General features: G+C 37.2%; 1 protein-coding gene across 3 annotated transcripts in view; it reads left to right on the top strand.

The window, feature by feature from the left end:
- Nucleotides 1-1,788: 1,788 nt before the first annotated feature.
- Nucleotides 1,789-16,121, top strand: part of Edc3 (enhancer of mRNA decapping 3) — a 52,182-nt gene continuing 37,849 nt past the window's right edge. For 2 of the 3 annotated variants that reach the window (XM_026387714.2, XM_026387717.2), the window contains exons 1-3: nucleotides 1,789-1,933; nucleotides 13,227-13,408; nucleotides 14,157-14,476. In XM_026387714.2, coding sequence (XP_026243499.1) covers nucleotides 13,245-13,408; nucleotides 14,157-14,476 — 484 coding nt within the window. In that variant the 5' untranslated portion in view covers nucleotides 1,789-1,933; nucleotides 13,227-13,244. Of the gene's footprint in view, nucleotides 1,934-12,188; nucleotides 12,267-13,226; nucleotides 13,409-14,156; nucleotides 14,477-16,121 lie in introns of those variants that run through there. The other variant, XM_077799692.1, reaches the window with a different exon arrangement.

Genomic DNA, 16,121 nt, shown 5'->3' with positions numbered 1-16,121 from the left:
AGTTTTATCCATAATTGCCAAAACTTAGAAACAACCAAAATGCCCTGTTTAGGTGAGTGGATAAATTGTTGTGCACCCAGATAACAGAATATTAATTCAGTACTAAAAATAAACTATCAAGACCTGAAAAGATACAGAGGAATATTAAATACATATTACTAAATGAAAAAGGCCAATTCCAACTAAATGACATTCTGGAAAAGGCAAAACTATGGAGACAGTAAAAGGATTAGTGGTTGTTAGAGGTTGAGGAGCGAGGGGTGACTAGATAGAGCCCAGAGATTTTTTTTTTTTTTTAGTTGTAGTTGGACACAATACCTTTATTTTATTTATTTTTATGTGCCGCTGAAGATTGAACCCAGTGCCTTGCGTGTGCTAGGAAAGCGCTCTACCACTGAGCTACAACCCCAGCCCAAGCCCAGAGGGTTTTTAAGGCAGAGAAAATATTCTGTATGACACTACAATGGTGGATAAACGTCACTGTAGATTTGTCAAAATCCATAGAATGTACAATATCAATTATGAACCTTAATGTAAAAACTATGGACTCTGGGTGACAATTATCTATCAATGTAGCTTCATCAATTATTAACAAACATACTACCTGTGGCACAGGATGTCCATGGGGAATTGTGTTTTTGTGTAAGGAAGATACGTAGGAATTCTTTGTACTTTCTGCTCAATTTTGCCCTGAAACTAAAACTGCTCTAAAATTAAAGTTTGGAAGGAGGAAAACCAAACTACACCAAACCAAAACAAAACAAAACAAAGCCAGCCAGCCAGCCAGCCAAGGCCTTTTCAGAATTACGGAATTTCTAGTAATAGTAAGGTGATTGTCATGTGTTTGGGACAAGGGATGGGGAGGGTGGTGAAGCAGTTCCTCAGGATTTTTTTGGTACCAGGGATTGAACGCAGGTACATTCAACCACTGTGCATGTCACATCCCCAGCCCATTTTTTATTTTGCGACAGGGTCTTACTAAGTTGCTTAGGGCCTCTAAGTTGCTGAGGCTGGCTTTTAACTTGCAATCCTCCTGCCTTAGCCTCCTGAACCCTAGAAAATTTTAAAAGTTCCTGATTTTGTAGCAGAGCCTTGTCTGGAACTACAGTACTACCCTATTCTAAGATGCCTGGCCACGTGAAAGACTTCTAGTCTCTGTCCAACGGGTAAACTTTTTTTCAAAATCAAGGTTATCTACACCCTACAATTCCAAGGGGCGGAGAAACGCATCAGCCCGTGTACGGAACGCTGGGGGACGGGGGGAGTTAGGCACCGACTAACTTAGTGTAAGCTTTAAATGGGCTGAAGCTAATAAACTTTGAAGATCAACTCTGGGTCGACATTTATTTCCTTTAATCTGTTCGGGCGAGAGGTGGTCTATTCATTGCAAACCATAGCTGCAATTTAGCAAGGAGAGGGTCCCACGTGAACTCGCCAATCTAAAAGTACTCCACTTTATCTGCGGGATTGGCGCTGGCGGAGGACAGACAGGAGGGGAAGTAGGAGCTTGTGGTGGAGATTTGCAAGGTGGATGGTCCCCCGGAAACCTGCACCAAGGAGTGAGGGTGCCGAACCCCGATTCCAGACCAGATCCCATGGAATATAAGCAGGTGGGGCGTGTAGAACGGGAAGTTTTGCACGTTTCTGGGTGGGTCGCAAGGCCTGCCCTCACCACGTAGTCCCAACCTTTCAAATTTCCCAGGCGCCCCTCGCCTCAATTGCCGGCCCTTCAGTTTTCCAGGGAGTCGCGCCGGAAGTGACCTCATGACGGCGGCGTGGAGACGCGGGGTCGCTTCCGGCACGGCAATCGTGGTTGTGGGGGTGGGGTGGAGAAGCCCCCTCTGTGGGTCTTTTCGCGGTGCGGGGTCGGCTTGGTGTGGTGTGTGGAGGAGGCCCAGACCAGACGGCGCCGAGCTGGGAGCGAGAGTAGGCGGTCGGTTTGTGGGTGCTCGTGGGAGGGGGCTTCCGGTGTTGCCTGCGGGGTTTGCTTTTAGACTGTAGGGTTTCCGGTCTTGTAAACCTTAATAGAGACTGGCGCGAGGTAGGGGGGAGGGGTCCCTTCGAGTTCGCAGCGGACCACATACTAGGGGTGGCCCCAGAATTTTGGTTAGAAGTGGCAGGCCGAGAACAGAGATTCCGAATAGTGTGGAGATTGTGTGAGGCACTAGAGGCCTGGGCTCTGGGTTCTCCTTGTTCGTGGCTGTCGCCGCTCACTGCTTCGTGCCTTCGTTTCTGTCTGGACAGTGTAGCCAAGTGGCAGGCGTGAGCACCACATCCATGACTGATAGCTTCAGGACAGAGGTGAACGGGATGTGGGAGGAGAGGGTGACTGAGAAATTGATACCTGACAGGGCACAGCGTCTCCTGAACCCCACTGACTTCCCCTTGATTCATTCTTGCCCTTTGTAAGTCTGCCGTTCTTATTACCTGTACTCTTTGTGTGACGTCGATTCTATTTATCAATAATTGACTTGTTGGGTGGTTCAGGTGTTTTGGTGTGTGGAAGGAATAGCCGTTGTTGGCTTGACCAGTTGATATTCAGTCTCCCACTTGGCGTAGCTTGGAGTCATCTTAATCCCCTTCTGTGGGTACAGGGGAGGAACTCGGAACTCAAGAATGTTTCTTCTTCCCTAGCCACAGACTAAACTATTTAATTCTGCCATCTGTCACATATGGGTCTTAATTCCGACAGTATAAATGTCTCTGAGCAGTTTTGTATTTCAACTGGAAACCTCAGATGAAAGTCATCTTTTTTTTTTTTTTAACTTATGAGAAAAGAAGTTTACTTTGGTCCTTCTTTTCAAGTTAATGAATGGTATGTTAGTTGTACTTAGTACAAAATTCTTGTCAGTTTCTAGGTTTTTTGTTTTACTTTATTTTGAGAGAGGGTCTTGCTATTGCCAAGGCTGCCCTAAAACTTGTAATCCTCCTTTCTTGGCCTCCCAGTTAGCCAGCATGACAGGTGTGGGCCACTTTGAGGGGTTGTTATCTCTGTGTGATGTGAAGATTTGCAAAGAGCATGAGTTATTAATTGTCAAAAATTTTTTGGTGGAACTTCCTTGTGGGGTTAGGGCTGTAGACTAGAAAAGTCTAACTTTTTTGGCCTATGTTTCATGTATTTTACCTTGTCACTCCCTGCTGGTGTGCACACACAACAATATAAAGTTTATCTACCCTTTCTACAAATGATGCCCTCTGACATCCTCTATTTCATTTAAAAAAATAAATAAATAAAACCAGCAATTTCTAGTAAAGCCAAATACTGTATCTATTCTGATTTCCTGTGTAATATGCACAGCAGAAATGAGTACATTTTACATCGTGTACAACCAGAGAAATGAAAAGTTGAGCTTCATTTGTGTGAAAAAATAAATTTTAATTTTTTTTAAGAGAGAGTGAGAGAGGAGAGAGAATTTTTAATATTTATTTTTTAGTTCTCGGCGGACACAACATCTTTGTTGGTATGTGGTGCTGAGGATCGAACTTGGGCTGCACGCATGCCAGGCGAGCACGCATGCCAGGCTAGCGGGCTACCGCTTGAGCCACATCTCCAGCCCCAAATAAATTTTAACTTTAAAAAAAGGAAAAGAAATGAGTACATTTGCCAACCATGAAAACATATATCTGAATATGAATTATTTATACTAACTTGGAACTGGAAATAACCCTACTGTATCAACACTAGAGTGGATTATTTGCTTATTTACAGTATATGGCACAGGCAAAAAAAAAAAATTAACTTTTGGTATGTACAAAGGAAGTCAAATACTTTAAAGAGAGTCTTTATGCTTCCATTTATATGGAATTCAAAAATAGGCCAAACTCGGTTTTCATTATGTCAGAATAATGGCTACCTTTAGTGGGATACAATAGAGCCTTCAGGGGTATTTGGGTGGTGGTTACATGGGTGAATTGATGTGTAAGAATTCATGGAGCTGTTCACTTAAAACATGTAGACATGCTATATATGTCATAACTTGACAGAAAATAGAAAACAAAAAGCATCAAAGATAGTTCCTTTGTAGCTCCTATGTTTCCTGTTTCAGCTATGGACTCTTGACATAGAGTTAGTCATCCCTTAATGGATGAAGTGCTCTTCCTTAGTGTCTTCATCTGTTGAACCCAGTTGGTGGCACTCTTATTTAATTTAGGTTTAGTGTTTTGTGTAGAAAAAGGAATTTAATTAGTGCATAATAATTATACAGAACAGTGGATTTATTGTGGCATGTTTATACATGCATACACATGCACATACTTTGCTCAGTTTCCTTCCTTAGTTCCTCTCCATTCTCTCCCCTTATCACCCCTCCCCACAAATTCCTTTCTCTAAACCTACTGGTCTCCCTTCTGTTAGGAATTTTCTTTATAGAAAAAAACATATCTGATGAGTTTTGAATAAAGCATTAATGTGTTTTACAGAGGAACTTCCCATAAAAGGAAGGGGCAGATTGTTACACATTTAGTATGTTTCTTTAATTTTTATTTTTTGTAGTTGTAGATGGACCTTTAGTTTATTTATTTTCCCTTTATTTATTGTCTTCAATGTGTTGCTGAGTCTACCCCAAGGGCAGACTTTTTTTTTTTTTTTAAACATGGTGCTGGGGATTAGAACCCAGGGTCTTGAACCCCTGCGAAGCAAGCACTCTACCAACTGAGCTATATCCCCAGCTCTATTGGTTTATTTTCATGTGATGCTTAGGATTGAACAAAGTGCCTCACACATGCTAGGCAAGCGCTCTACCACTGAGCTACAGCCCTAGCTCTAGCAATTACTTTTTTAAAAAGTTTCAATTAATATAGAACTAAATAGAAGAATTGCACTTGTCAACTAACATCCACATTTTCAGAGTATTAAAAATTTGATTTATAGTTGGGCATGGTGGTGCACACTTGTAATCTCAGTGACTTGGGAGGCTGAGGCAGTAGGTTCATAAGTTCAGAGGCCAGCCTCAGCAACATAGTGAGGCCCTAAAGGACTGGGAGTGTAGCTCAGTGATAAAGTGCCCCTTGGTTCAATCCTCTGTTCCCAAAAAGAAGAAAAAGATTTTTTTTCTTTTTTAAATTTCATTATTAGTATAGTATAAACCTGGATGTAGAACATCAGGATATTAAAGATACATGTTGAATGGAGAAGTAAAAACTTTTTCCTATCTGGATAATTTCTGGTGTTTTTTAAAATATTGTATTACGTATATTGTATTATTCTACATCAATCTTCGATAAGCATTGGGATGGAGTATAATAGGGAAGAAAATAGGTACTTTTGTGACATTAAATAGGCAAATGCTGATCAGGAAGAGGAAATAACCTCAAGTGTTTGTGCCTTTTTTTTTTTTAAGTCAATATCATTGTGGCAGTTACATAGCATTCAAAATTCACCTGATTTCTTAAATTCTTTTTTTTTTTTATATTTATTTTTTAGTTTTTCCGGTGGACACAATATCTTTATTTTATTTTTATGTGGTGCTGAGGATGGAACCCAGCACCCCGCACATGCCAGGTGAGCGTGCTACTGCTTGAGCCACATCCCTAGCCCCTTAAATTCTTTTTTGTGTTGATAATTGCTGCAACCCTGTGATGGGTGTATGAGGCTCATTTATGCTATTCTCTCTGCATTTATGTACGTTTGAAATTTTCTATAATATGTTAAAAATATGGATGAGCCTAGTGGTACATTTGCTTTTATTTTCTATTGTGTTAACATAGTTTTTTTAATATAACTTTATTTATATTTTATGTTGGCAAACACTCTACCACTGAGCCACAACTCCGGCCCCTGTTAATATAGTTTTTTGATACTTGCTTAGTTAGATCACTAGACAATTATGAGTTTGATTAATCTTAGAGCTGGCTCTTTCATGCTCTGTGTTTCTGACAAGACATACTCTTTTTACTATAGGAGTGGTTTTTTTTTTTTTTTTTTTTAAATTGCTCCTTTATATTCCTTCCTCCACCCCTTTTTCCTTCTTTTGGATTCTACATTTTTTGTAAGTATATGTCTAAAATTAGCTTTTGAGTGGTTAAGACACATTTATTATGTATAATTCATTTAATATTTTAATATATTAAATCAGAAATCCAATCCAAGTAGTAAATATTTATTTATTGAATTCCTCTTCCATTCTAGGCTGTCTTGTTGGCTAAAGAAGACAGATATTCTTTGCCCTATTTTTGTGGAGTGACACACAATATCAACAAACAAGGAAATATAGATGGTGATTTCTTTTTCTTTTTTTTTTTTTTTAAGAGAGAGTGAGAGAGGGGGAGAGAGAATTTTAATATTTATTTTTTAGTTATCGGCGGACACAACATCTTTGTTCGTATGTGGTGCTGAGGATCGAACCGGGCCGCACGCATGCCAGGGGAGCGCGCTACCCCTTGAGCCACATCCCCAGCCCCAGATGGTGATTTCATTTCAAAGTAATTACAGAAGGTGAAGTTTGGAGAGTGATGATGAATAGCCGTGTTAGACTGGGTAGCCAGGGAAGATTTCTTTGGGGTGGTAACATTTTAGCAGGTAAAAGAAAGACAAGGTTGAACTAGCCATTCATAGAGCTGGGAAAAGAATGTTCTGGAAATACTACCTGGTGCAAAGTTCTTGAGGAACAGCCTGATGTATTTGAGGAGTATTAAGAAGGCCTTTGTGTCTGGAGAATAGGGAAAAGGGAGTGTCTTTGTTTTTCTAGCCTTCTAGAAAAATCTTGAAATATGATAATGTAAAACATCTCTATTTTTCTCTCATCTTGTTTTGGCTATTCTTAGTGTTTTGTATTTTCGTATGTATTTTAGAATCAGCTTTTCAATTTCTCCAAAAAGGTAGTAATTCCCCACCCATAAATTCCCCATTTATGGGTTTTGGGTATTGATCTCAGGGTCTCCTGCATGCTAGACATGCACTCTATCACTGACTGAAACCTCCAACACCTGAACTTGGGTTTTGATTAATACTTATATTTGATCCATAGATCCACATGGGCTGGGAATATGGCTCAGTGGTTAAGCACCCTAGGATTTGGTCCCTGGTACCAAATAATAATAATAATAAAATAAAAGTTTAAAATACCATTTATAATAGCATTAAAAGCATAAAATACTAATAAATTAATAAAAAGCAGGAGCTCTATAATGAAAACTATGAAAGATTATCAGAGAAATTAAAAGATTTTAAATGAAGAGAGGATTATCATTTAGAGGTTGAAGAACTTGAATGTTAATTCTCCCATATAGACTAAACCCAGTGGCACTCTGTCACTGAGCTACATTCCCATGCAGTACTAAGAAATTATGCCAAGAACTTCTATGTACCCTACTCAGTTCCCCCCATTGTTAACATCTTGCCAGAACCATAGTACAATATCACTATTAGAACACTTACATTGATACTGTCAAGATGCAGAAGTTTTTCATTACCACAAGCATCCCTCAGTTCTGTTCCTTCCACCCTATGCCTCCCTTAACCTTTGGAACCACTAATCTGTTCTTCATTTCCATTACTTTGTCTTTTCAAGTCTATTATTTAATCATACAAATGTAACCTTTGGAAGTTCGCTTTTTTACTTTCCCTCCCATGGTATGGCTATACCAGTTTGTTTATTAACTTGTTGAATGTCATCTGGGTTGTTTCTAGTTTGTAGCTATTATGAGTAAACCTGATACGAACATTTGTGCACAGTTTTTTTTTTTTTTTTTTGCACAGGTTTTTGTGTGAACTTGTTTTTCTTTTCTTTTTTTAAAGTTGTTGATAGACCTTATTTTATTTATGTGTTTATATGTGGAGCTGAGAATTGAACCCAGTGCCTCACACATGCCAGGCGAGTGCGCTTCCGCCGAGAAGAAGACAGATATTCTAGCCCCTTGTTTTTCTTTCTCTTAGATAATGCTTAAATTTCTTATAAACTGCCCAATTGTTTTCCAGACTGGCTGAACCAAACTTAATATCTCCCCTACAATTATAAGTGCTTCAGTTTTTCTACAACTTATTAGCATTTAATATTGTCACTATTTTTTATTTTAGCCATTTTGAAAAGAGTATAGTGAGTATTTCACTATGGTTTTAATTGCGTTTTCCTAATTAATGATGTTGAACATCCTTTCATGTGCTTATTGGCCATCTGTATATCCTTTCTGGTGAAATGTCTTGCTCGTTTCCCAATTAGATTGGTTTTGAAAGTCCTGTGTGTATTCTAGATACCAGTACTTTGTTTTTGTCAGATATGTGGTTTGCAAACATTTTCTCTTAGCCTGTCTTATCTTTATAACAAATATTTAGCAGAACAAAAGTTTTTAATTTTCAATAAGTTCAGTTGGTTAGTTTTTTGTTTTGTGAATTGAGTTTTTGGTATCAAGTCTGAGGAACTCTTTGTTCCTTGTTGCGTTGGATTCTGAAGTTTTCTCTTACATTTTTTTTTCCTAATAGTTTCAGATGTTGGTGTTTTACATTCAAGTCTCTAATCCATTTTGAGTAAATTTTTGTATAAAACATGAGACTTAGGCTGAGATTCCTTTTTTTTTTTTTTTTGCATTGATGGGTGTCCATTCATTCCTGTATTGTAAAAGCTCTGTTGCCCCATTGGATTATTTCTATATTTGTCAAAACTCAGTTGGGCACATTTGTGTGAATCTATTTCTGGGTTCTTTATTCCATTTCATTGATTTATATGTCTTTTCCTCCTCAAATGCCATATAATCTTGGTAACCAAGTTTTAGAATCAGGTGCAATGATTGTTTACACTTTCTTTTTTTTTTTTTTTTAAATATTTATTTTATTTAGTTCTCGGCGGACACAACATCTTTGTTGGTATGTGGTGCTGAGGATCGAACCCGGGCCGCACGCATGCGAGGCGAGCGCGCTACCGCTTGAGCCACAACCCCAGCCCCTGTTTACACTTTCTTGACTAAATCGATTTATTTTTGTTCCTTTCCATATAAATTTTAGAATAATCTTTTCTATATCTACAACAAATTGTGCTAGGATTTTGGTAGGAATTGCATCAATCCTGTATAACAATTTTGGGAAAATGGATATGTGTTGAATCTTTTTTTTTTTTAGTTGTTGATGGACCTTTATTTTATTTATTTATTTGTGGTGCTGAGAATCAAACTCAGGCCTCACACATGCCAGGCAAGTGCGCTACCACTGAGCCTGAGCCCCAGCCCCATCCCTGTGTTGAATCTTTCATTCCATTAATTTGGTACATTTGTCAGTTTATTTAATAACACTTTGATTTTTTTTGTCATTGTTGTATAGTTTTCAGCATGCAAATCTCCTGTACATGTTTTGCAAGATTTACTCCTAGTATTTCAATTTTTGAGCAATTATAAATAATATGTTTTTACTTTCAGTGTCCATGTGTTCATTACTAGTATATTGAAATAAAATTGACTTATTGCAAGATCTTCCACTGTGATAAATAAAAGTGGTGAGAGTGAACCTTCTTAGAGGGAAAGCATCCAGTTTTTCACCACTAAGTAGAATATTAGCTATAGGATTTTTTAGATAATTTATCAAATTGAAGGAATTTTCCTCTATTCCCTTTTTCTGGGAGGTTTTTTTAAATTTTAATTCTTGGGTGATGAATTTTGTCATGACTTTTCTGCTACAATCACAGGACTTTTCTTCTTTAGCCTGTTAATACGGTAGATTATGTTCATTAGTTTTCTAATTTTGAGCTAACATTGCATTTTTGAAATAATGTCCACCTGATCTTGCTGAAGAATTCTTTTTATTTATTGTTGAATTCCATTGTCTGGTATTTTGATGAGGAATTTTGTGTCTGTTCATGAGGGGTATTATTTTGTAGGTTTTGAGTTTTTGTACTCTTTGGTTTTGGTATCAGAATAATTTTTCTGTTTTTACTTAAGTTTTTCTCATTCTGTTAAATGATTTAAACATTAAACCAACCTTGCATTTCAGGAATAAATATCTAAATAATCATGGTATTTAATGATTCATAATTATTGCTGGATTTGATTTGTTAATATTTTGTTGAGGATATCTTGTCTGTATTTGTGTGGGGTATGGGTTTTTATTTTTTCTTCTAATGCTTTTGTGGGGAAGTTTTCACATCAGGGTTATACTGGCTTTGAACAAGCTGGGAAATATTTCATTCTCTATATTTTATGGAAGTTTTTTGGTTTTTTTTTTTTTTTGAAATGGGGTCTGACTGTGTTGCCCAGGCTGGTCTTAAACTCGTGGGCTCAAGTGATTTTCCTGTCTCAGCCTCCCAAGTTGCTGGAACAATAGTACATGTCACTATACTGGCTCCTTTTCTGAAAGTTTGTGTAAGATTGGCAGTATTTTTTCCTTAAATGTTTGATAAAATTAACCTGTAATGCCATCTAGGTTTACCATTTTCATAATGTGAAGATTTGAATTTATATAAATTTCTTTCTTTTAAATAGACTTTTTTGTTTGTTTTTCTTTTAGAACATCCAGTTTTTTTAGAGCAGTTTTAGGTTTGGAGCAAAATTGAGCAGAAAGCACAGAGCTTATGTACATCCCCTGCCTCTCCCACCAAGCCTCCACTATATGCTCAGCCAATACATTTTGTTTTGTAAGAAACTGTCAGACTTTTTTAGGTGGTTGTGCTATTTTGCATTCTCATTAGTGGTGAATGAGGGTTCTCATTCCCTCACATCCTTGGCAGCATTTAAAGTGTCAATCTGTTGGATTTTGGTGACTCATTTTTAAAAATTGATTTCTGTAATGATATGATATCAAGTGTCTCTTCATGTGCTTGTTTGCCGTGTTGTATATCTTTAGTGAGGTGACAAGTTCTTTTGCCTTTTTTGGGGAGGTGGGGGTATCAGGGATTGAACCCACCGGTGCTTAACCACTGAGCCACATTCCCTGTCTTTTTTTGTTTTATTTTATTTTTTAATTTTAATTTTTTTAGTTCTAGATAGACACAATACCTTTATTTTGTTTATTTATTTTTATATGGTGCTGAGGATTGAACCCAGTGCCTCACATGTGTGAGGCAAGCGCTCTACTGCTGAGCTACAACCCCAACCCCTTTTTTAATGTTTTATTTTGAGACAGGTCTCACTAAGTTGCTTAGGGCCTACTAAGTTGCTGAGGCTGGTCTTGAACTTGCAGTCCTCTTATCTCAGCCTCCCCAGTCACTAAGATTACAGTTGTGTTCTACCGTGGCCAACTTTTGCCCATTTTTAAATTGGGTTCTTGGTATATTTTAGATAATAGTTTTTTAAAAAAAATTTTATTTTTTAGTTATAGTTGGACTTAAGATATTTATTTATTTGTTCGTTTGTTTAGGCGAGTGCTCTACTGCTGAGCTACAACCCCAGCCCTAGATAACAGTTCTTTATCAGATATTTCTTTCTCAAATGCTTTCTCTCAGCCTGTGGCTTGTCATATTCTCTTGGCCAATTCAGTTTCTAAAACAGATACAGAGCTATCCAAAGGTTCTAATTCTGTATCAATTTTGATAACATAATGTCTTTCAGAGACATTCCTTATCACCAAGCAACATCCCATTTTATCTAAGTTGTTAAATTACTGGTACCTTTTAAAATTTCTTGCTGTACCTTTGTTCATTCCTGATATTGGTCATATTACCTTTTTTCTTGATTAAAAACTTTTGTTAAAAACTTTCAAAGAGTTAATATTGTTTCTTATTTCACTGAATCTTCTTTATTTCCTTTTTATTAATTTTGGGTTGATAATGTAATTTTTTCCCCTAAACTTCTTAAGATGGAAGCTTAGATCATTGACTTTAAATTTATTTTCTTTATTTAAAACTTTTTAACTGATATGTAAAAGCCTAAAAATTATACATATCACCAGGCACTGTGTTGTCTGTCTATAATCCTAGTTTCTAGGGAGGCTGAGGCAGAAGGTTCATAAGTTTGAGGCTAGCCTGGGCAACTTAGCGAGACCCTGTCTCAAAATCAAATTTAAAAGGGGATGGAGTATAACTTGGTGGTAGAACATTTGCCTGGCATGCATGAATTCCCAGGACCACAAAAAAATATAATTTTACATATTTATATGGAGTACCATGTAATGTTTGGATAAACATATCTATCTTCTTAAACATTTGTAATTTCTTTATGGTGAAAATATTCAAAATCTTTCCTTTTTGGGGGGAGGGGTAATAGGGCTTGAACCCTGGCGCTTTATCACCAAGCAACATCCCCAGTCCTTTTTATTTTTAGTTTTGAGACAGGTTTTGCTAAATTGCTGAGACTGGCCTCCAATTGGTGATCCTTCTGCTTCAACCTCTCCTGAGTCTCTGGGATTATAGGTGTGTGCCATTGCACCTGGCTCAGAATCTTTCTTTTCTAAAAGAAACATTTTAAACTATAAATTCTCCTTTTAAGCACATTTCACAAATGTTGGTATGTTGTGTTTTTGTTATCATTGAGTTCAAACTATTTTCTAACTTTTAATTTCTTTCTTGACTTATAGTTTATTTAGGAACATCTTACCTAATTTCTAAATATTTGGGCATATTCTAAATATTTTGTTATTATGAATTTCAAATTTAATTCTGTTGTGGACAGAATACACTCTGTGGTTTCAAACCTTTGAAATTTATTGGTACTTGTTGAAGGCCCACCATATGTTGATGAACGTATGGACTATAAGACAGTATATGTTCTGCCAGGGCAGTGGTCCACACCTATATTCCCAGTGACACAGGAGGCTGAGGCAGGAGGATCCTAAGTTCAAAGCCAGCATCAGCAACTTAGTGAAACCCTGTCTTAAAAAGGGCTCGGGATGTGACTCAGTGGTTAAGCACTCCTGGGTTCAAATCCCTGGTACCAAAAAAAAAAAAAAAAAAAGTATATTTTGTAGTTGTTAGATGTAATGTTCTATGGTGCCTTCAATTGGGTTTTTCTGGAGTTCAGAATTTATAACTAGAATTATTTCCAGACAACATATTCTCTTTGAAATCATTTTGATGAAAGATTTGTTAAAATATAATTAAATGATATATGTCTATAAAACATAATATAAACAATAAAGTAATTTGTATGATTTGATGTCTGGTCACTATCTAATGTATGTACTTTAAAGCAATTATATCTTTGTATACATTAATACTGCTTATTAATATGCATATTCCTGGAAAAATTTTGAAAATTTTTTTATATTTTATTACCTCAGTTAAGGATGTGACAGAATATGTCTTAATAATTGTTGAATTTAATTGAAAATGTCTATTCTTCAGGGTGTACTGAATGGTTTCTTCTCTTTTCAGTGGTCTCACATCTAAAACATGGCCACGGATTGGCTGGGCAGTATTGTGTCCATCAATTGTGGAGATAGCTTGGGTGTCTATCAGGGAAGAGTATCAGCAGTGGATCAGGTCAGCCAGACCATTTCTCTCACCCGGCCTTTCCACAATGGAGTGAAGTGTCTTGTGCCAGAAGTCACCTTCAGGTGAGGATCTTGACTTCTTCCAAATCCAGCCTGGTGATGCATGGTGCTTGATTGCCAGTGTTCTTTTGGATGGGACTACTTTTGAGTAGAGTCTTGTCAGGTGTGAGATTTTGCAGTCTTGGGTCTTACAGTCTAGCTGCTGTTCTCAGCAGAGCCTTTGTTTTGTAATTAGCTTTCAGATAATGATTCAGGGTTTATGAATCTTGTTTCTTATGTCTGTCAAGCACACAATCTTTATATTATTTAAATTCAGCATAACCTTTTTTTTCTTTTATGGTTTCAGGTTTCCTTTCTCAATTTTGTATCATTTATGCTTTCTCATGTTGAGGGTTCTGATTAATTTTTCTCCTACATAAATGTTTCTTTTTGTAAATTTGTATTAAAATTTATCCCCAGTAGCTAAATTCCTTAGTTTCAGAAAAGTCCTTTTCTGTTATTTGCCAACAAGTCTCAAGTTCATTGTGTCTTCATGTACATCTTTTCACCAGTTGGTAACACCTCCCATTCTTGTACCAAAAAATAAATAAAAATAAAAAGTTGAAGGCCATCAGGCAAGAGTTCCTTCCTTGATTTTCTGAATAGTTCCTTAATTCTCTCTCTACACATACTCACATATAACCTTTTTCTGTGGCTTACCTCCATACTAAAAATGCAGACTTGTAAGGGGTAGCTATTTGTTGTTGATTTCATTTTCATTCATGTTATCACTATTATAATTTTAAAACTTGGACTCTTTTATGTATTTCAGGGCAGGTGATATAACAGAATTAAAAATTCTGGAGATACCAGGTCCTGGAGATAACCAGCATTTTGGAGACCTTCATCAGACAGAATTAGGTCCCTCTGGTATTGGTTGCCAAGTGGGTATCAATCACAATGGCATGGGCAAGTTGGTCAAGAAGCCAGTCTCTTCCAGCAGTGCCCCTCAGAACATCCCTAAGAGGACAGATGTGAAGAGCCAAGATGTGACCATTTCTCCCCAGCAGCAGCAGTGCTCAAAGAGCTATGTGGATAGGCACATGGAATCCCTGAGTCAGTCCAAAAGTTTCCGTCGGCGGCACAACTCCTGTAAGTAGGGTCGTGTTGCTATTTCTTTTTAACTTAATATTTCAAGACTGTAAGCTATTATCTACTGCTGCTTTTTTAATAAGTCCTTTATTACTCTAATAAAAAAAGGATGCGAATAGGGCTGGGGTTGTGGCTTAGTGGTAGAGCGCTCACCTCAAATGTGCAAGGCCCTGGGTTCAATCCTTAGCACCACATAAAAATAAATAAATAAAATAAAGGTATTGTATCCAACTACAACTAAAAAATAAATATTTTTTTTAAAAAGGATGTGATAGAGCTTCATAAATATATAACATGGGTCTCTCATTTTGGGTCTAATTCCTCAAGATGTCAAGGGCAAAGAAGTGAGCTGTTACAGATGCATTCAAACTTCCTACCCATTCCCATCCTTCCTTCAGGGAAAGTCAGGGATCTACTCAGAGTTCATTTAGACTGTAATGTTGTTTTAAATATGACACCTGATGATGGTAAGTGACATCTGAATTGAACCTGCACTTGGGCTGTTCTAGGGGATTCAAGAGTGGCTTTTTCTTCTTGTTTCTTGGCTCCAATCCTCAATTAAAGGAGAGCTGGGAACTGGTGTAGACCTCTCTGATCTTTCATTTTCTGACTTAGGTTTGTTGTATTTACTCTCCTTCCTAGAACATCAAGGAGAACATGCCCTTGTGCATATTGCTTCCCAATTTTGTTTGGTAATAATGGATTATTGAATGCCATTTGTTGATTTTAGAATGAGAGTTAATTCACTAGAAGCTGCTATGCTTTTTAATGTATTCACTGAAGTAATGTGGTAACAGTGAATCATAACAGATTCACTTGTATCTGCTAGGTCCTTAAATGGATATTAATGTTCTTTTAAAATATTATTTCTTGGCTGAGGTTGTGGCTCAGTGGTGGATCACTCACCTAACCTGTAAGGCCTTGATTTTGATCCTCAGCACCACATAAAAATAAATAAATAAAAATAAAGGTATTGTGTCTAACTACAGCTAAAAAAAAATTTTTTTTAAATTTTTAAAAAGATTATTTCTAGATTACAAAATATTCTAAATATTACTTATTAGTTTTATACTCAGAAATAGTGGCAAGATATACTAGGAATTTTAAATGAGTATTACCTAATTCATATAAAGTTACTAGCTAGAGTCATACCTTGGCAATACCTTCTAAAAGATGGTTTAAAGTGAGCTAGGTCTCTCTGGAACCCACATGTAAGAAGTTGTTCTAGATGCTTCTTGTTGCCTTTATTGCTCCTGAACTGTGGTCCCCAGGTTTTAGTGTGCTATGTAAATACTAGTCGTTTCCTTTTTTTCCCCCCTCAAGCTCATTTCATATCACCTCCCCAACCCCCCACCCTACCACTACCCATTCATGCTCTTCCTCCCCAGCCAGTGCTGGGGACTAAACCTAGGGGCACTCTACCACTGAGCTACATTTTCAGTCCTTTTTTTTTAATTTTGAGAAGAGGTCTCACTCTGTCACCTAAGCTGGCCTCAGACTTGCAATCCTCCTGTCAAAGTGACTTCTTTAAGTGCCTGGGAAACAACTATCTGATTTGATGATTGAAGTTCAATTGTTACTTCTTCTGTATCTTTAGTGAAACTACAGAATGCTTGGATAGGAAATGACCCATTCCACATAGATT

The sequence above is a fragment of the Urocitellus parryii genome, chromosome 6 (assembly GCF_045843805.1).
Source record: "Urocitellus parryii isolate mUroPar1 chromosome 6, mUroPar1.hap1, whole genome shotgun sequence".
Classification (NCBI taxonomy): Eukaryota; Metazoa; Chordata; class Mammalia; order Rodentia; family Sciuridae; genus Urocitellus; species Urocitellus parryii.
This window is presented reverse-complemented; position numbering and strand designations above follow the sequence as displayed.